The following is a 21836-nucleotide window of genomic DNA, read 5'->3' as shown; positions in this document are numbered from 1 at the left end:
ACTGCACAGCCAGAGATGCTTTGGAGGAGATGGGAAACTTCATAGGAATAGTATTAGCGCACATTGTGTACGTTGCAAATGCTAAGGGAATGGGCCGTGGAGTGCATTCTTGGCGATTCTGGGACGAGGAGAGCTCTTCTTCAAGGAGTGAATGGGAGTCAATTGGACGTTAGCTCAAAAACCCAACATTAGCATTAATTTCGTCAACAAGAAGTACAACATTACAAATCTTTTCCGCGATGTGAGATAATGAACTTGCTATATATAATATTATATAGCTTTAAAATCGGGACATTTCTCCACTCATACCCTGACTTTGAGAAGGGATTGCATGATGATTAACTTTCCATTCATTGCCCAATGGGATTCCTATCTCCTCCTTTCTGTTATATATTTGGCGCAGCTATTTCGACTGCCAAGATGGGAAAGATGCACTCCAGGAAGGTGGAGAGCCTTCGTGCCCAAACCCATGCATTGTGATAAATGTAAATTATTTGGTCATGTGTATGTAGACTGGAGGAGTATTACATGCCAGCTGAAACTCAATTCTGCAATTGTTGTGGTGAACATGCACCCGAAATTCTGAAGTGTACTGTTAAGGTGAAGGAGACGGCGGTGGTCAGAATAAGGGCTGTCCAGAACGTCTCCTGTCAGGAGGCATTGAGAAGAGTGGAAGAAAGGCGTGAAGTTGAAGAGGTAATGGTGGTAGGAGTAGAGACACCAGATGATGTTCCTTGTCAACAGAGGGATCCTGACATGTTGTATGTTAAGAAGGTGGACTTTGTAGCATTTATTACTTTGGTTAACAACTGCACCGCGCAAACTGAGAGGAAATCTGAGGAAATAGGCATCATTGTGACTGCGGCTGAGCGTTTTTTTGGATTCAGGAACCTTTCTGAAGAGGCATTACAAACAATCCTGTCAATGAATGCTCTGTCCTCACAGGCACCTGAGCCTGTGTAGGAATGTGATTTGAACGTGACTGAAGGAGTTGAATAGTTTTGCAATGGAATATATTATTTTTGTTTTGTTTCAATACCCCGTACAGTAGGTGGCGGCAATACACCAATAAGTCTAGTCTGCCATAAAACTTTAAAGAAGAAGAAGACGGACCACGGATAGAACAAAGAGATGCACTCCCCGGACGCTGATATGGAGCGTGAATATAATGGCGGGGGAATCAAGGACAATTTGGATATTGTCCAAAAGTATAGAAAACGGAGAAAAGTAGCATACAGTGATGAGACTGTCCCTTCTTATCTTGTAAGAGTACATTTTGTTAATGAGGAGCAGCTGATTGGATTACCAATTTTGAAGAAACCATTTGATTTAATCCAAACTGGTGGGGAGAGTGCTGGGTAAAGTGAATGGTGTGAGGATCACGAGAGGCGGGCTTGTTTACATTTTTTTGTTCTTCTGAGGATCAGAAGGAGCGTGTGTTGCGTCTCATCCGATTTAGGAGTTTGATGTGTCCTGTGTGTCTCTTCGGGAACAGGGCACTGTCTGGAGTTTCATGGGGAGTAGATGTTGCAGAGATGACAAATATTCCTGCAGTGATTGATGCTTGTCGAAGGAATTGTGTGGAGAATTAAGAAAAAGTGAAGTCTGTTTTTTTTATATGGAGTCTCTACCAACTCAAGTACAGTTGGGGTATATAAACCACACCGTGACCAATGCAGTTTGATCATTGTAAAAATTTGGGACATGTTTCAAGTGTTTGCAGAAGGGAGAAGTTGCGATTTTAAAGTTGTGGAAAACATCATATCAAGTGTTTTAAAACCATGAAGCCACGTCTGTGGAATGCCCGACTCGGGTGAAAGAGAATGAGGTGGCCAAAGTCAGGGTTGTCCAGAGCATTTCTTATGCAGCACCTGTTAAAAGGGTTGAGGGTTCGAATGATGCTCCTGAAGAGTCCTGGATAGGCCTTCACTGAAGGCTGCAGGGGTTGCCATTCAACATCAGGACCCAGATATGTTAAAGGTTAAGAAGGTGAACTTTGTGGCCTTTATAACTATGGTGATTAATGGCACTGCCAAGGTGGAGAGAAAATCCAAGAAAATAGATATTATTGTGGATGCGGCGGACTGAAAGACTTCTTGGCGGAGGAGTTGCATGGAGTATTGTCACAAGCAGTACCTCCCTCTCAGGTCATAGAGCTTGAGAGGGGAGATTTGAAGGAAGAAGTGTACGTGTTTTGGTTTTGTCAATGTGTTTATTTTTTTTATATTTTTTTGGGTGGATTAAGTTTTTCCTATCAAGTATGGGTTTTATTTGTACCTTGTTTAGTTTTTTTTACCCTGTCCAATTGGTGGCGGTAATGCACCTTTTGGGGTTATCGTCTGCTATACATTCCACAGAAGAAGACTGCCAAGATGGCGGGGACAGTATTGAGGTCGCTTAGCAAACTTGGACGTCCTTCAACAAAATGTATTTTAAATAGTAATATGGTCAGCCCTGGTTGCACTGTCCTGCAAAATAGGTGAGATGTTGAAATGTTGATAAATGCAATAATAATTGAACTTGTTAATGATATCCAAATAAAAATAAATAAATACTGTCACATAACCGCTACTGTAGCTAACACTAGTATTAGCAAGCTAGAAAATTTGTCCATAGGGCTTACCTGCTCACCATATAACAGCGTTTGGGTTTTTCGTTCAGACTTAACAGCCCACCCTACATCTAGATCTATGTCATGTCAAACGTGACTGTTGTATAGTTGCTGTAACGTTAAACAGCTTGAGAGTTTGGCTGCGTGTTACTGTAGTTATCTAGCCAACCGGTTAGCTTCTTGAGCTTCCTTCACCATGGAGTGGAGTTTAGTCCGTTACTTAGCCGAATCATGTGGATTTTGAGTTCACATCGGCACATTCGTGACCGGCTTGTCATCTTGCTAGCGAACTAATTAGCTAGCATAGTACCTAACAGTTTGTTAATGTGCAGAAGCAAATGAAATGCAAGCTTTCACTGTCGTCTGAAAAACATTGCATAAGGATTGGAATGTTGGCACCAAACAGTTTTGAATTCCAGGCTAGCTAGCTGTCCACCTTGACTTGTTCTAGTTAGCTAACGTTACTCAACAACAACACGTTTAGCTAACGTTAGCTACTTAGCTGAAGTTATGTGAAGTGCCATTTACATCATTGAGGTCAACAACACGTCAGTCAAACATCAATACGTGTAAGACAGTAACTTGAAACAGTTCAGGCTTTTCAAGGGGGGGACATACATTTGTGCCTTGACAATTAGGCTATGGACCCTGCCTACCCCTGCTGTGTGAAATGTGATTAGTGACCCGTCTGTTTTGGCTGACTAGAGCGTAATAATGCCCAACCCTGACCTCTGTCATCATTGCGAGGTGTTTCCTTGGCACTTGTGGTTGCTCAAGACTGAGTTGGCTTACCTCAAGAGCCTTTGTAGGTTAAACACTGGCTAACCAACATCCACACTGTGCCTTAGAAACAGTACTGATTCCCTATTGACACATCATGGTTGCTTGTTCTTTTCTTCTAGACAGAAACAATGGCAGCCAGATGTGGAGTGGACGGAGCAGTATGCCGGGGCGGTGATGTATCCCAGCGCTATCACTGAGAAATGGGTCCCCCACCATGGAATGGTATGCCCCTATGAATAGGCTAGTTATTTAGGCAGAGACCTCTATAAATATTTATATGTATGGTAGTTGTATTTTATTGCCTCCTATTTCATTGAACCAGATTTTGACTTAGTCAAAGTGGTTGTCAGTGGTTTCAAAACACAGCCTGTGACTGTGGCGGATGAATCAGAATGTATCCCTTTGGACTCTGGTGTTGGCAGTTGCACTTCGTCCCTCAGCTGGGGCTCAGTCACTTGGGACCCAGAGAGGGGAGAGGTCAGACTTATCTTTTACATGTCTCTGGTGCTATGCAGAATATCAGAAAGGGAAGAGGACAGGATGGATCATGTCTTCATATGTGAATTTGTCTTTACCTATTCATAAACCATGTGAAGGGATGGCGTGATTAATGGGGAACCAATTACTTGTCTTCACAATGTCTGTGCGCAAGTCACTCCCTCCTTTGGCATTGGGGGGAGGTGTATGGCAGTGTATGGAACCATTGTATGTCCTCTCTGATGTTGCACTTATCCTGGGATAGTATATGACCTAGAGACTCACTCCCCTCAGTGAGCTTGTCCAGGAGTGGGGTCAAGAAGGGGTTTTACTTGAGATGGGAGTATCTAGAGTTGACAATAGAGTTATGCCATTGGATGAGTTGGTGTTTTTGTTCTATACCGTACCAGGAAGAGACGGTTCCAGTTTGGAGTAGGAGGGCCAGACACTGGTCTGAACAATGAAAACTGTTGACACAGCAGTTGCTGTCTGCTATGTATTATAGATACCTTTCATACAAATCTTAACCTTGTGACCATTCTATGTATCTGTTGTTCGTCATGTAGGTTGAGAGGGGTGTATCTTGGCTATAAAAGATCTTTGTACTTTTGTGTTGTCACTCAACGGTTCATTAGAAATAGGGAATCGTTGAAAGTCAATGCTATTGCAAAGCTCTTATTATTAAAGATGTAGTTTAAGTATAACTCTGACTGGTGTGTGAAGTTTGTTTCTCCTCATTTGGTAATACAGAAATTAACCACCACATGACTTGATCACTTTATTATAGATTTAGAATCATTCCACATCATACGCTGTGACTTTATCATAGTCATTCTACATATAGCTTTATCTCGACTCATATGCATGAATTCCAAACCAACTAGCCCCTCTGCAGCCTCCCACTTATTTCCATCTGCAAATCCCTGATGAAGGCCAAGAGCTGAAACGCATTGGTTTTACTTTTAACAATAAAGAAGCTTTCTTATCAACTTCCACTGTCCTCCAAGAGTTGCTGACTCTCCTCTCAACCACTCTTTCTCTCCACAGATAAAGATGCTCCTATGGAGAAGAAGGTGTCTAACCTGACCATTAACTTTGGGCCCCAGCACCCCGCTGCCCACGGCGTGCTGCGTCTGGTGCTGGAGCTCAGCGGGGAGTCGGTGAAGAAGTGTGATCCCCATGTGGGGCTGTGGCACAGAGAAACTCATCGAGTACAAGACCTACCTGCAGGTACGTAGCTGCTACCCTGTTGTAGCACACCCAGAGACGGTAAGGTATGCGCAGCGGATATGAAAATTGGCTGAAAGTAACTTGCATCAGTGTCCTGGCTTGTAATGTACATGATGCATGTTTAGACTCTTCTGTATCAGGCATGTTTTTATCCTGTTAGGGCTAGGGGGCAGTATTGACACGGCTGGATAAAAAAACGTACCCGATTTAATCTGGTTACTACTCCTGCCCAGTAACTAGAATATGCATATAATTATTGGCTTTGGATAGAAAACACCCTAAAGTTTCTAAAACTGTTTGAATGGTGTCTGTGAGTATAACAGAACTCATATGGCAGGCAAAAACCTGAGAAGATTTCATGCAGGAAGTGGCCTGTCTGACAAGGTGTCGTTCTTCTTGTCTCTGTTTATTGAAGAGTGAGGATCTTAGCTGTAACGTGACACTTCCTACGGCTCCAATAGGCTCTCAGAGCCCGGGAAAAAGCTGAATCGTGGCTTTGCAGACTCTGGTTGAAAAAGAGTAGCGCGTTTGGATAGTGGCTGGTTACAGTACTGTGAGACTCAGGCGCGTGCCCGTGTCGACCGAATGCTTTGTTTTCTTTCCTCTGTTTACCTAAATGCAGATTCCCGGTCGGAATATTATCGCTTTTTTACGAGAAAAATGGCATAAAAATGGATTTTAAACAGCGGTTGACATGCTTCGAAGTACGGTAATGGAATATTTAGAATTTTTTTGTCACGAATTGCGCCATGCTCGTGACCCTTATTTACACTTGGGATAGTGTCTTGAACGCACGAACAAAACGCCGCTATTTGGATATAACGATGGATTATTTTGGACCAAACCAACATTTGTTATTGAAGTAGCAGTCCTGGGAGTGCATTCTGACGAAGAACATCAAAGGTAATCAAACTTTTGTAATAGTAAATCGGAGTTTGGTCAGGGCTAAACTTGGTGGGTGTCTAAATGGCTAGCCGTGATGGCTGGGCTATCTACTCAAAATATTGCAAAATGTGCTTTCACCGAAAAGCTATTTTAAAATCGTACATATCGAGTGCATAGAGGAGTTCTGTATCTATAATTTTTAAAATAATTGTTATGTTTTTTGTGAACGTTTATCGTGAGTAATTTAGTAAATTCACCGGAGGTTTGCGGGGGGTATGCTAGTTCTGAACGTCACATGCTAATGTAAAAAGCTGGTTTTTGATATAAATATGAACTTGATTGAACAAAACATGCATGTATTGTATAACATAATGTCCTAGGTGTGTCATCTGATGAAGATCATCAAAGGTTAGTGCTGCATTTAGCTGTCTTCTGTGTTTTTGTGACATTATATGCTAGCTTGAAAAATGGGTGTCTGATTATTTCTGGCTGTGTACTCTGCTGACATAATCTAATGTTTTGCTTTCGTTGTAAAGCCTTTTTGAAATCGGACAGTGTGGTTAGATTAACGAGAGTCTTGTCTTTAAAATGGTGTAAAATAGTCATATGTTTGAGAAATTGAAGTAATAGCATTTCTAAGGTATTTGAAAATCGCGCCATGGGATTACACTGGCTGTTGCGTAGGTGGGACGATTTCGTCCCGCCTAGCCCAGAGAGGTTAATGGATGAATTGCATTGACGTGTGTGTGTGTGTGTGTGTGTGTGTGTGTGTGCGCGCTCTTTAGGCGCTGCCCTACTTTGACAGGCTGGACTAAGTGTCCATGATGTGTAACGAGCAGGCCTACTCTCTGGCTGTGGAGAAGCTGCTCAACATCCAGGCCCCGCACCGTGGATCAGAGGTGAGGCTAAGTGCTGCTAGATGACCATGCCAGAAAGGACAAACATACCAGGATCTCAGGTACTGGGGTGTATTCATTAGTGCACACCGTTGCAAAATGTTTTGCAACATAAAAAGGGTTTCCTATTTCAGACGGTTTGCTGCTATTTGGTTTCGAGTGAATATGTCCCTAATAAGCAAGCCAAGTATATAAGCTTTTTGCCCTTAATTTAGGCTTAGAGATAAGGGTACATTTTGAATCAGGGATGAACATTTGTGGTTAGACAAGTGCTGCACCTTCCTCCTTTACCAGCACAACAGTAACAAGCGTGAGAAGCATAACCTTGTAAAATAATCTGGACCAATTTGCCATTTTATACAAGGTCACTAGGGGGCAGTAGTTTGCAGTCAACATGGATATACAGAGGGAATGTGGCCTGTTATGGAATGCAATCTTCACACAGGCAGAAGAGGGACAGCAGTAGTGAAGTAAGTATGCATTTTCAGTGTGTTTTTCTGTGTTGTAGTTCTTTTCGGAGAGCTGACTCGCATCATGAACCACATCATGGTCATCACCACACACGCCCTGGACATCGGAGCCATGACCCCTTTCTTCTGGATGTTTGAGGAGAGAGAAAAGGTGAGGGCACTGGTTAGACTAGAGTAGTGTATGACCTTTCTTTGAGGTGATAGGGTGCAGGTTGTCATTGTTAATAAGAATTTGTTATTAATTGACTTGTGTACATACAGGTTTGCTGTAGAAGCCATTTTGAGCTCATTCACAGGTAGTTTTTTTAAAGGATATTCCTTCTTGTCTCTATCCTTCTCCTAGATGTTTGAATTCTATGAGCGTGTCTCAGGGGCCAGGATGCATGCAGACTATGTCAGACCTGGAGGAGTACACCAGGTGAGGGCTCCCCTAGGTCCAAATCCAGGATCAGCATCCTCTCCCCCAATCCTAACCTTAACCGTAATGCAAAACTGACCCAAGATCTGCATCTAGGGGCAACTTCACTCTACAGCTATGGATTCAATGTATGTGATGTAATGGTGGCTATAAAACTAAGATTGTGTTATCTGTTTGTTCCAGGACATGCCACTGGGGCTAATGGACGACATCTACGAGTGGTGCAAGAACTTCTCCATCAGAATAGACGAGGTGGAGGAGATGTTGACCAACAACCGTATCTGGAAGAACTGAACTGTGGACATTGGGGTTGTGTCTGCTGAGGACACACTCATATGGCTTTAGGTGAGATATGTATGTATGTATGTATGTATGTATGTATGTATGTATGTATGTATGTATGTATGTATGTATGTATGTATGTATGTATGTATGTATGTGTGTGTGTGTGTGTGTGTGTGTGTGTGTGTGTGTGTGTGTGTCTATCTCTCTCACTCACTCTACCGTTCAAAAGTTTGGGGTCACTTAGAAATGTCCTTGTTTTTGAATGAAAAGCAAATTTTTTGTCCATTAAAATAACATCAAATTGATCAGAAATACTGTGTAGATATTGTTGTAATGACTATTGTAGCTGTAAACGGCTGATTTTTTTTTTTATGGAATATCTACATAGGTGTACAGAGGCCCGTTATCAGCAGCCGGCACGTTGTGTTAGCTAATCCAAGTTTATCATTTTAAAAGGCTAATTGACCATTAGCCTTTTAGCCTCCCGGCTACGCCCAACGTCATCCTAATAAGGAAAACAAGGAAAGGGAGAATTCGGCAGACAGAGTGGGAGGGTGAAAAATGTTGTGCTGATTTTAAAGAAGCAATAGTTTGAGAAACAGACGCCTTACAAGTCCTCAACTGGTAGCTTCATTAAATAGTACACGCAAAACACCAGTCTCAATATCAACAGTGAAGAGGTGACTCTGGGATGCTGGCCTTCTAGGCAGAGTTGCAAAGAAAAAGCCATATCTGACTGGCCAATAAAATAAAAGATGAAGATGGGCAAAAGAACACAGACACTGGACAGAGGAACTCTGCCTAGAAGGCCAGCATCCCGGAGTCGCCTCTTCACTGTTGACGTTGAGACTGGTGTTTTGTGGGTACTATTTAATGAAGCTGCCTTCTTGGCAGGGGCTAATGGAAAACAAGAACATTTCTAAGTGACCCCCAAACTTTTGAATGGTAGTGTGTGTGTATGTGCACTCTTACTCTCAAACAGTTGAAAACCTAATGACATCTGTGACTAACTCTGCTTGTCTGTCAGTGGTGTGATGCTGAGGGATTCAGGCATCAAGTGAGACCTGAGGAAGTCTCAGCCCTATGACGAGGTGGAGTTTGACATCCCCATTGGCAGCCAGGGAGACTGCTATGACAGGTGAGAAGAACTCCTATTATCCTCTATTTGTCAGCCTCTTATTTTAACCCGGTAAGTTGACTGAACACATTCTCATTTACAGCAACGACCTGGGGAATAGTTACAGGGGAGAGGGGTGAATGAGCCAATTCTAAGCTGGGGATGATTAGGTGACAGTGATAGTATGAGAGCTAGATTGGAAATTTAGCTAGGACACCAGGGTTAACACCCCTACTCTTACGATAAGTGCCATGGGATCTTTAGTGACCACAGAGAGTCAGGACACCCATTTAACATCTCATCTGAAAGACAGCACCCTACACAGGGCAATGTCCCCAATCACTGCCCTTGGGCATTGGGATATTTTTTTAGACCAGAAGAAAGAGTGCCTCCTACTGGCCCTCTAACACCACTTCCAGCAGCATCTGGACTCCCATCCAGGGACCAACCCCTGCTTAGCTTCAGAAGCTAGCCAGCAGTAGGATGCAGGGTGGTATGCCTTTGCAGACATGAGTGTCTGGTTTCAATTTTTTTGTGCTGCCTGACCCAGACCACATACAGTACCAGTCAAAAGTTTGGACACACCTACTTATTCCAGGGTTTTTCTTTATGTTTTACTATTTTCTACATTATAGAATAGTAGTGACTATGAAATAACACGTGGAATCATGTAGTAACCAAAAAACTGTTAAACAAATCTAAATATATTTTAAATTTGAGATTCTTCGAAGTAGCCACCATTTGCCTTGATGACAGCTTTGCACACTCTTGGCATTCTCTCAACCAGCTTCATGAGGTTGGCACTGAAATGCATTTCAATTTACAGTGTGCCTTGTTAATTTGTGGAATTTCTTTCCTTAATGCGTTTGAGCCAATCAGTTGTGTTGTGACAATGTATGGGTGGTATACAGAAGATTTGGTAAAATACCAAGTCCATATTATGGCACGAACAGCTCAAATAAGCAAAGCGAAACAACAGTCCATTATTACTTTAAGACATGAAGGTCAGTCAATCTGGAAAATTTCAAGAACTTTTAACGTTTCTTCAAGTGCAGTTGCAAAAACCATCAAGCGCTATGATGAAACTGGCTCTCATGAGGACCGCCACAGGAAATGAAGACCCAGAGTTACCTCTAAGTTCATTAGAGTTAACTGCACCTCGATTGCATACCAAATAAATGCTTCAGAGTTCAAGTAACAGACACATCTCAACATCAACTGTTCAGAGGAGACTGTGTGACTCAGGCCTTCATGGTCAAAATTGCTGTAAAGAAACCACTACTAAAGGACACAATAAGAAGAGACTTGCTTGGGCCAAGAAACACGAGTAATGGCCATTAGACTGGTGGAAATCTGTCCTTTGGTCTGATGAGTCCAAATTTGAGATTTTTGGTTCCAACCGCCTTGTCTTTGTGAGACGCAGAGTCGGTGAACGGATGATCTCCACATGTCTGGCTCCCACTGTGAAGCATGGAGGAGATGGTGTGGGGGTGCTTTGCTGGTGACACTGATTTAAAAATATATATATATTGAATTCAAGGCACACTTAATCAGCATGGCTACCACAGCATTCTGCAGCGATACGCCATCCCATCTGGTTTGCGCTTAGTGGGACTATGACCCAAAACACACCTCCAGTCTGTGTAAGGGCTATTTGACCAAGAAGGAGAGTGATGGAGTACTGCATCAGATGACCTGGCCGCCACAATCACCCCACCTCAACCCAATTGAGATGATTTGGGTTGAGTTGGACTGCAGAGTGAAGGAAAAGCAGCCAACAAGTTCTCAGCATATGTGGGAACTCCTTCAAGACTGTTGGAATAGCATTCCAGGTGAAGCTGGTGGAGATAGTGTGCAAAGCTGTCAAGGCAAAAGTTGTCTACTTTGAAGATGGTGAGACTCAATTAATGGCTGGAATTTTATTTGGAATAAAAATGCATTGGATTTAAATCGCCTTTTGAAAAACCCAAGGAAACTGCAGCAAAAAATGTTTTATTTTAGGACATTTAGATCATCCTCAGACTATATCCTCTTTTACTCTATAGTCAAACTCAATAAGCCCTGATTTCTATGTGCACGGTGGAGTGTTGCACATTGAGTCTATTATATAAGCATTAATGTCAGTTGTAATGGTGGTTTAATTATGTTCCATGTTAGATGTCCATGGAGTCTCTGATCCATCACTTTAAGCTGTACACAGAGGGTTACCAGGTGCCCCCCGGATCTACATATACGGCAGTAGAAGCACCCAAGGTAAGCCCTCCCTTCCTCAGACAAACATGGATATAACGGATTTGAGACGCTCTCTGTATTTCACCTATCCTCAAATACTGAGGCTATTTGGTAAGTGCAGTTTACCATTACTAATGGTGAGATTCTCCTTCACCTGGTCCATTTTGTAGGTCATAGGATGCCTATAGATCAAACACAATATCATGTCCTTTATTGCAGATATTACATGTATTTGATAGCCAGGGACAATGTACCAGATCTAACCAGCCGGCTAATTCTAATCTGTAGTCCCTGTGTAGGTAGATGAAGACATTGAATGTAATGTGCTATAGGTGGGGCTGTTGTGTAATGCGATCTCCTGTCTCGTTCAGGGAGAGTTTGGTGTGTATCTCATGTCTGACGGCTCCAGCAGGCCCTACCGCTGCAAAATCAAAGCTCCAGGATTCGCTCATCTGTTATGGGGAGTTTAAACTACACATGCACACTCACACACTCACACAGACAGAATTCACACCCCGCATTGTTCAATGTAGTTATTAATTATTCAAAGTGTTAAACTACTTCCTCAAGACTACTTATAGTTCATTCCCCTTAGAGTCGATGTCCCTGCCCCGCTAACATCGAATTAGCATAATTTAACAAATCCCTGTTAAATTCTGTCTAAAGTAGAGATCTGTTTTTGCAAGAGTTGCGTCTTAATCCACCGTGTCGGCCTTCCGCAACTGCGGTGGAAGGTGGCAAAGCAACATCAAGGTTTGTCAGACCATGAGACAGGACCGATTTTCGGGATATCACGAAATTGTCTGAACGTTTTGGCCTAGAAAACTATTATGACCCCTCTATGGAAAGATGAGACTCACGAACACAATGGTGTTCTCAGTTTTGCTCTACAACCCCCTCCCCAAGCGTCTTGGGACTAGTCTGAAGTCGGTACAGATGATCTGTCAACTTCTGTCCTTTGCGTTTAGGCTACATACTAATTTGTGGAAAGATGAGACTTTCCCCAACATGTACATGTCTATTGTTTTGCTCTAGGACACCCACAGGCCTAACAAGAATTGTCTGAAGGTCCCCCAGTACCAGTTTTAAAAAATGGAGGCTGTTTAGTGTAAAAAATAAGGGGTTAAACATGTGTATGTATGTGTGTGTTCTTTCTTATATAAAGTATATCTCTCAGATATAGGACAGACACTTCATAACAAACTTCCTTTAGCCCCCCCAAAAAAAAATCTATCTGTTGTTCCATGTAGTGAATTTGTTATTCTATGTGTTTATATGGGCTAAAGGCAGTAAGGCCAAATCCATATTTTTCATCTAATATTTTTTTTAAATATTTTCTTTTGATACTTAAAGGGGTCTTAAAACTAAAATAGCAAAATGATCCTTGGTGTGACCTTCTAAAACAATTCCATATAGCTTAGTAGAACCCCCCCCCCGCTTAGACAGTAATGGGTTGATAGTTGGATTGTAGTTGGTTAATAGTTTTGTGATGTCTTCCCCAGGCTGCCCTGGATATGATGGCTAAAGGACACATGCTGGCTGACATGGTGGCCATTATTGGTAAGACATGTTTCTACTGGGTGGTGTTCAGTAGAACACACCGCAGCAAAATGTGTTGCAATGGAAAAACAAAATCTGTTATATAGGACAAGTACATGTTCTGTTTCCACAAAAAGTATCCTTGCTGAACATGACCCTTACATTATCAGTATACTTATAACTCATACAGCATTTCTATTTGTGTAATTCCTGTTCAAAATATTTATGGTTAATGTATGGTTGAGGTTTTACAAATGATTGTATTGTTTTTCCTCTTGTGACAGGAACTCAGGACATTGTGTTTGGAGAAGTTGACCGTTAAGTTAAAACAAAAGACTGTTGTGTTGATAACAATGGTTCCACTCTGAAGAGGATTTCTCCCCTCTCGGTCTTCACAATCTGTCTGTCTCAGATGAAGGCTCTGTCTGTAGCCTCACATAGTGTATTATTTATATGATCTGTAGTGACAAACTCGTAATCATCATTGTGCGACGCGTCAATGATAAACCTCATAACTATTTTTACTGATCTGTCAAATGGTGCGATTTTCTCATGGTTAGTCTCTTGAAATAAAAATATACTGTAAGCACTTCAGAATATTTCTGTGTGATATTTTTTTTTCGAAATGCCCTATTGCACAAAACTAAATGGACTGAGCTCGACCACAACTTCCCCCCCTGCTTTACCCTGGCTTTATTTGCAACACTACGTCATCACCTCAAACCACTAACACTTCAGCCCTGCTCAACCTACATACTTTTTACTGACTGAGAAGTCAGACGTCCAGCAAAAAGCATCTTGCTGCCTACTATTGCTGTGTCCTTTTGTATACCTGTTGCTGTGATGGGAGGCAGATTCCCAGTTCTTTCAGCTCTTCCTCTGTGGATGAGCTTTGGCAGTGCTAGTGAGTATGGAGTTTGATACTATAACCGCTGATTGGTGTTGACCTTGGCTATGAAAATGTATGTCTGTGGGATTAACATGATGAGAAATTAGCAAAACAGTTTCTGTTTAGTGTAATTGCAACTACATGTAGTCCCCCACTGGACTAAATATTTGTAAATGGTTGAGTCCTATGGTTAAGATCAGATCTCATGGGCAAGTCCAGAGCATATGTCGGTATTCAGTAAAAATATTTGAAAATGTAATCTCTTTGGAATTCATTGAACTTTTATTTGGTAATATGAATTATTGACATTTTTTTGTTCATAGAAACACTGTAACGACATGTTTCAATAGTTATTGAAGTGGGTAACATGTTAATTTATCCTTCCCGAAAATTAAGTAAATCGTAGTAGAAATAGCTGTCTGTAAATGGTTTTGCTCATGATTGTTTTTAACCTGGTTTTATTTATAGATTTATTTTAGATCAGTGTTTGATGCAAATTGTGTATTTTTTAAAATAAGTGTAGGACAGGTAATTCTAACATTCTCTAGAGGGCAAAATCATTGTCTGATGAAAAAAGAAAAGAAAATCTACGTATAGTTCAGGGCCATTTCTGTGAAAGCAGAAGCGAAGCCATCGTCACATTGGTCCTCTTTTTAACACTTGCGACAGAGGAAGAAATAGTGCTGACATTGGTATACATTATGCTATCACTAACTATCTAGCTTTATTTTGACAGGAAGTCAATGGTGAGACCACGATCTCTTTTCCAGATGAACCCACGAAACACATCAAAATATAATGAAGACATTACACAACACATTCATATACACATTAAAATACATGTTATGCACAATACACAACAAGCAGTAAAAATGTCCCCTAGCAGCTGTCTGAAATGCCCTAGAGGCACCAATTCTTTCCATTTTAAAGTGTATTGTAGATCATTCCACATAAGGTGCAAAACAACCTAAAAGCAGATCTACCTAACTCAGTGGAGATCGAAGAGGTTTTCACACTTAGCCACCCCTGAGCCTGGGTCCGGTAACCTGTACATCTATAGCTTAACAATGGGTTAAGGTATGGTGGAAGTTTATGCAAGTGCGCAATGCACCGATCTACAAGGAAGGCCAGCCTACATTCTGATACAAAATGCAATGATGTATATGGCATGGTTCCCCAAACTCGGTTCTGGTGCCCTCCATGGGGGCACGTTTTGGTTTTTGCACCTAACACTACACAGCTGATTCAAAGCTTGATGAGTTGGTTATTTGAATCAGCTGTGTAATAATTATTTATGTCACACGGGTCACCACGTTTGTGAAGGGGAGAACATGGGCCACCTTCCAGACCCTAGGGATGGTACCAGAAATAATTGTAAGGTAAAAAAAAAAATGTGTTAAAGCTTCTGAAATCAGAGGAGCCGAAATCTGCAGCAAGAAAGGATCAAGCAAATCGGCACCATTTATTTATTTTTTTTTTTTTTACATCAATCTTGCGCAAGCCATCTAGCACATCACATCATGTTGACATGAGAAGGTTTATTTGAAGTTGACGGAACTTCCATCGAGCCAACTGGAGACTGGGAGAGGAGCAGGCAGTTTACCGGCTGACCTGGGTCGGCTAAATCACCATTTACTTCAAATAAAAAAAGCTGCTGATATTAAATGCTGATTAAAAGCATCACTTATCTAATTTTTCTCAGTAATGATGGGTCTGGCACAACTTTTTTAGGCAGGGATGGAGAGGAATTTCCTTACTTCAGTACATTAACCGTTTTCCAAAATGTAGACAGATCACCAGCAAAGTCTAAGAATTTAGAAAGTAGCTAGATTTAGCTTTCTTGATTGAGGAAGTGCATCTATTTCTCAACTGCCTGAAAAACTGCCAATCAGCTACACAGCCAGTTTTTCTAGCCTTGGCTAAGGCCTGATTTCTCATAACATCTGAAAGTTCTTTAGAGAACCAAGGATTTATCATGTTTTACTCTAAGGTGTTTAAAGGAAGCGTGTTTGTCTGCCAGAGATATACAAATAGATGAGAACAATTCCAGATCTAATTCAGGGTCAGGCATGCAGCTGATAGAGAAACATTCAGAGTAATACTTTCATGAAGGAAAAACATGTTAAATGTCTCTTCATAATTATACGAGGATCAGTGTTAATCTGTTTGCTGTCTGCAATACACGCAATAGGACAAAGATCACTGAGATCATTAGTAAAGACACCACTGGACAAGTACTTGTCAGAATTAGGTCAATCAGTGAGGAGTTGCTGGATTTTCTTTTACATTAATCTGTGGTGGCTTTGTAATCAGTTGAGTCAGGTTAAAGTGAAGCCAAATATTATTTTCTGTAAATGGTCTGAGCCCAGGGTAAGCCCTTGCAACAGACACATGTTTATTTTGGCTTATGCCCACATCTATAACCAAAACCTAAATTCTTGGGGGGATACTGGTATTTAGTGAACATAATGTCACAAGAGTTGATTTCACATATACTGTATAGCCACTCCTATAAGATTAGAGCGTCCGCTTTGCTGACAAATTTGTGCTATGACGATGATCAAAGCCTACTTGTCAGTACAGAATGACATAAACTCAGCAAAAAAAGAAATGTCCTCTCACTGTCAACTGCATTTATTTTCAGCAAACTTAACATGTGGAAATATTTGTATGAACATAAGATTCAACAACTCAACATAAACTGAACAAGTTCCACAGACATGTGACTAACAGAAATGGAATAATGTGTCCCTGAACAAAGGCGGGGTCAAAATCAAAAGTAACAGTCAGTATCTGGTGTAGCTGCATTAAGTACTGCAGTGCATCTCCTCATGGACTGCACCAGATTTGCTGTGAGATGTTACCCCACTCTTCCACCAAGGCACCTGCAAGTTCCTGGACTTTTATGGAGGGAATGGCCCTAGCCCTCACCCTCCGATCCAACAGGTCCCAGACGTGCTCAATGGGATTGAGATCCAGGCTCTTCGCTGGCCATGGCAGTACACTGACAAATCACGCACAAAATGAGCAGTGCTGTCTTAGACGTCTCACAGTACAGACATTGCAATTTATTGCCCTGGCCACATTTGCAGTCCTCATGCCTCCTTGCAGCACGCCTAAGGCACGTTCACGCAGATGAGCAGGGACCCTGGGCATCTTTCTTTTGGTGTTTTTCATAGTCAGTAGAAAGGCCTCTTTAGTGTCCTAAGTTTTCATAACTGTGACCTTAATTGCTGACCTTAAGCTGTTAGTGTCTTAACGACCGCTCCACAGGTGCATGTTCATTAATTGCTTATGGTTCATTGAACAAGCATGGGAAACAGTGTTTAATCCCTTTACAATAAAGATCTGTGAAGTTATTTGGATTTTTATGAATTATCTTTGAAAGAGGGTCCTGGAAAAGCAACGTTTATTAGCCAAGATCCTTTTTGACATGGTGTGGATAGGAGTACCGTAAATTCCGGACTATAAGCCGCAACGTTTTTCCCAGGCTTTGAACCTCGCGGCTTAAACAATGACGCGGCTAATATATGGATTTTTCCCACTTAAATTTTTTTTTTTCCAAAAAAACACATTCTGTGACGTGCTCAGTTTTTTGGCAGCATGAAGCTTTCATTAGACCAATGAAATTGCCGAACGGGTTAAGGTCAAACAACTTTTTTGTTTACTGTTTAGATTAAATCGAGCGCTCTCAAACTTCCCATCATTCTGATTACGGTAGTCATTTTGTCACCCTCATCATGGCAAAGACACGGAGAAATGCATATGATGCAGCTTTCAAGTTGAAGGCAATTGATCTGGCTGTTGGAAAAGGAAATAGAGCTGCTGCACGGGAGCTTGGTCTTAATGAGTCGATAAGACGTTGGAAACAGCAGCGTGAGGAATTGACTCAGTGCAAAAAGACAACTAAAGCTTACTGCTAATTTTTTATTTTTTGTTACAAGCCGTGTTTCGTTAAAGCCTATTTATTTTTGTTACAAGCCGTGTTTCGTTAAAGCCTATTTATTTTTGTTACAAGCCGTGTTTCGTTAAAGCCTGTGTAAAGTTAATTTGTTTCAATGTACCGGTAGGCACCTGCGGCTTATAGACATGTGCGGCTTATTTATGTTCAAAATAATAAATTTTTTAATTTCAGTGGGTGCGGTTTATATTCAGGTGCGTTTAATAGTCCGGAAATTACGGTAGATAGGTAACAGCCAAACGGGTAATGAAAGATAACCTTGAGATTTGCATGATAGACTAAGGTAACTGGCAGGGTTGGGTAGGTTACTTTCTAAATGTAATCCGTTACTAGTTACCTGTCCAAAATTTGTAATCAGTAACGTAACTTTTGTATTAACCAAACTCAGTAACGTAATCTGATAACATTCAGTCACTTTTACATTACTTTCCCTTAAGAGGCATTAGAAGAAGACAAAAATATGTTACCAATTGAACGACATCTATTGCAGGATAAATCAATGTTAGTTTACATAGCTGGCCATAGATGGATGTTCAATTTTACTTTAGATTTTTTTTTGTAGGCTTCTTCTAACGCATCGCTTTCTACTACATATAACAATACGATTAAATAATATCTTTACATTAATATATATAATTTATAAATCCCAAAATGGATGTAGCAACTACAGACTGCCCCTTTAAAGACTATGAAAAGTATACGAGTTAGAGCATGTGTCCATTAGATCCTATGGATGTTTTTTATCGGCATGTATTAGATTAAGCAATAAAAGCCCCACTTTTATTCCATAGGCTGGCACTATGCAGCCGTGGCAAGAGCACATTTTTCACTGACTGTCCACTGGTTTCAAAAACAATTATTGATAGGCAGTTTATACTTCTTGAATTCAACCATTATTGGATTCAAATACACATTTAGATTTGTGAACAGCCATCCACAACAACCACAATCCATAAGGCGCAAATAGCTAAATGAGAGAGCAGCAGTGTGATTCACATCAATGCACCATGTAGATATCAATAATAAGTGATATCCGTATCGCCGTAGACTACACCACCACTGTCATCCTTACCTCCAAGCATTTATTCAAGTTGGATAATCGTTGAATGCCAACAGTAGTCACACCATTGGAAGACATAGCTTGGACTGTTGTCTACAAAAGCCTATTCCTGCTCTTTTCCCTCGATCCATCTAACACATTTGGTGTGTCGTCATAGTGGTCTCTGACTTGTGGTCAGACTCGCTCAGGTGGAACAAACTTAAACTTGTGCCTTTTTTCAATGCTGATTTGAATGTCATTGAGAAAACAGTGTCAAAGATATTTTGTTCAAACATCCTTTCTGAATTTAAAAGTAATCTTCGAAGTAATCATCTAGGTTTTCAAAAGTATCTGTAATCTGATTACAATATTTTTGCTGGTAACATAACAGATTACAGTTACTGTTTTTTTGTAACCTTTTACATGTAACGGATTACATGTAATCCGTTACTCCCAACCCTGGTTACTGGAAGTCACTTGCAATAACTGTGATATTATGTGGTCGTTTTGACCTACCTTAGTTTTATGTACAGACTAAGTCACTCTGGATAAGAGAGTTTGCTAAATGACAAATGGTGGTCAAACCTCAGAGGGCCAGCCTGTAAATAGAAATTGTTGTTCTCTGTCCTCAGCGGCCCTGGGTGAGTCTCAGATCTGCTATATCCTGGACGCTATCTTGTTTCTGTACGGTATCATCCTCACCGTGCTCTACTGCAGGCTCAAGGTACTTTCAGTCCTTCTTTTTCCCAATCCCTCTCTTTCCCTGCCTCCCTAAATTCTCTTTGATCTCTTTCTTGCTATACCCACTCTCAGAGGGTGCCTCAGGGGGAGTTGTGCAAAAAAATACATTGCCAATTCACACGTGTATATTATTTCACTTGTACATGTGTGAAATAGGACAAATATAAGCACCCACCTAATTATTATTATTATTATTATTATTATTATTATTATTATTATTATACCCTATCGAATAGCCACGACAACTGTAACTGGCATTTCGTGTAGATCTGAAAGATAGGTTTTTAGATCAGTCTTTATACTTATGTGCAATACAGTATGACCATGGGTATAAACAATATGATAGTAGCTCCACCTTGTGTGCTGAAAGGTTAGGTGGAAATTTCACCATATTGCTTACACCTATCCTATCCTACCCATCCGATCCTCTCAGATCTAAGTGCCTAAAGTCCCTGAGGCTAGGGGGTTGTTTCAGTTTCCTCTTTCTGTCTCTACCAAGTTCTTACCCCATCTATCTCTCAACACTCAGTTTTTCCCACAGATGGTTCCGGTGACTGGGGCTGGGACAGAAAAGCCAGCGGTGAGAAACGCACTGTAACATGAGCTACATCCAACTCCATTAAACAAGACCCCATGACACCCAGATACATAGAAACTAGACCCTTGCAGTTGGCTGGGGGTAAAATCGATGTAACGTGATATATGCAATTCATTTATTTAGTCCTGTATAACGCAGACAGACACATCTACTGCCCTACAGCTTTACAGTGGGTTGGGGGCAGAGGGGGATTTCCAGGCTAACATTTAACATTAAACCAAATAGCTAATCTCTCACACACTTCCTAAAAAAAACACATGCACAGTCCGAGTCTCTCTCTCTCTCTCTCTCTCTCTCTCTCTCTCTCTCTCTCTCTCTCTCTCTCTCTCTCTCTCTCTCTCTCTCTCTCTCTCTCTCTCTCTCTCTCTCTCTCTCTCTCTCTCTCTCTCTCTCGTGTTTTTTTCCTAATTGATTTCCTCTTTTACTCTGACACAGAAAACGGAGGAGGGTATCTATACGGTGAGTTGATGATGGTGATGATGGTGAAGGTTATCTTAGTCAATATGTGGAGTTTAAATTGTAGGGCCTTGCTTCATGATATATTCACTCTCTCTTTCTCTCCCTGTCTCTATCTCAGGGTCTGACCCCTCACACTGCGGATACCTATGAGACCATCGGTCAGAAGAAAAGATTGAAGTAGCAGAGGGGGAAGAGTTGAAGAAGTCATCTGTCAAATCACTTTTGTCTCCAAGAATTTCCCAGGCCTCTTATGTGTTTTTGTTAACATAGCTTTTGACGTTTTGAGAGAAAATGTATCCATTTTTGAACATTTACTTGCGTATGCGTGAACCTCCTTTGTATGTGTCGTAAGAGAGAGGAATGTGAGAAGATTAAAGGGGAAGTTGAGCTGTGGGTAAAAATGCATGACTTTTGACAGTGTATGTCTTCTTTGTATGCTACTTATACTAAAGTTCCTTAGATTTAGCTTGAGATTGATGTTTTTGGTATTTTCAAATATGTTTCTATTTTCCGCTTTTTAACTCCTGAGATTTGTGTTCTGGGTGTACTTTCTGTATTTTCAAAGCTTCTATGGCGCTTTTATAATACATTCTAATAAAATATCAAAATGATGGGTCTGTGGTACCTTGCACTTCTTTATTCACAGTTTCTCATAGCTATTTCAGAGGTTGATTTCCGTTACACCAATGCCATGACAACTGATCACACACTGTCCGAGTCACATCCTGTGGGCGCTGCTAAGTTTTGTGGGTGTGTGTCTCTGCACATTCACAGAAAAACAATGGGGTGGGGGGGATTTATCTGGATAGCCTAATGCAATGTCTGATGGAGTTAACAAACAATGATGCAGTAACAGCTACTTTGGCCTCACTTAACTGAAAGTGAAAACATAGCAAAACATACATGGTAACAGTTTATTAAGTTGCTCTTGTACCTGTGTAATAGAGTATGTCATGTAATTACACTAGCTCCAACATTCTACATTCACATACCTTACTTACATTCATTCATTACACACTGTAGAAAAACAGGACAACAGTTGACCTAAACATGACCTGAACATGCAAACTCAAAAAGATGTCGAATTATGAAACATGTCTTGGCAACTGTACTGGAGAACATAATTGAACCTGTATTTAACCAGGCACGTCAGTTAAGAACAAATTCTTATTTACAATGACGGCCTACCCAGGCCAAACCCTCCCC

At 41.1% G+C, this 21836-nt stretch overlaps 1 protein-coding gene and 1 pseudogene across 2 annotated transcripts; both read left to right on the top strand.

Moving 5' to 3' along the window:
* Positions 1–325: 325 nt before the first annotated feature.
* On the top strand, positions 326–13535 carry LOC106577664 (NADH dehydrogenase [ubiquinone] iron-sulfur protein 2, mitochondrial-like; annotated as a pseudogene).
* An 80-nt stretch (positions 13536–13615) lies between these two features.
* LOC106577663 (high affinity immunoglobulin epsilon receptor subunit gamma) lies at positions 13616–21241 on the top strand. Of its 2 annotated transcripts, none has more exons than XM_014155980.2 (5): positions 13616–13847; positions 19465–19556; positions 20115–20153; positions 20607–20630; positions 20749–21241. In XM_014155980.2, exons 1-5 carry the CDS (start codon positions 13787–13789, stop codon positions 20809–20811), a joined length of 279 nt encoding a protein of 92 aa, XP_014011455.1. In that variant the 5' UTR covers positions 13616–13786; the 3' UTR covers positions 20812–21241. The 2 variants fall into 2 exon arrangements, with proteins under 2 accessions (XP_014011455.1, XP_014011454.1); XM_014155979.2 differs by having other exon boundaries at positions 20103–20153.
* Positions 21242–21836: the final 595 nt, after the last annotated feature.

This window comes from Salmo salar, chromosome ssa18, assembly GCF_905237065.1.
Source record: "Salmo salar chromosome ssa18, Ssal_v3.1, whole genome shotgun sequence".
In the NCBI taxonomy this organism is placed as follows: domain Eukaryota; kingdom Metazoa; phylum Chordata; class Actinopteri; order Salmoniformes; family Salmonidae; genus Salmo; species Salmo salar.
Note: the sequence above shows the minus strand (reverse complement) of the source record. Positions and strands in the feature narration are given on the sequence as shown.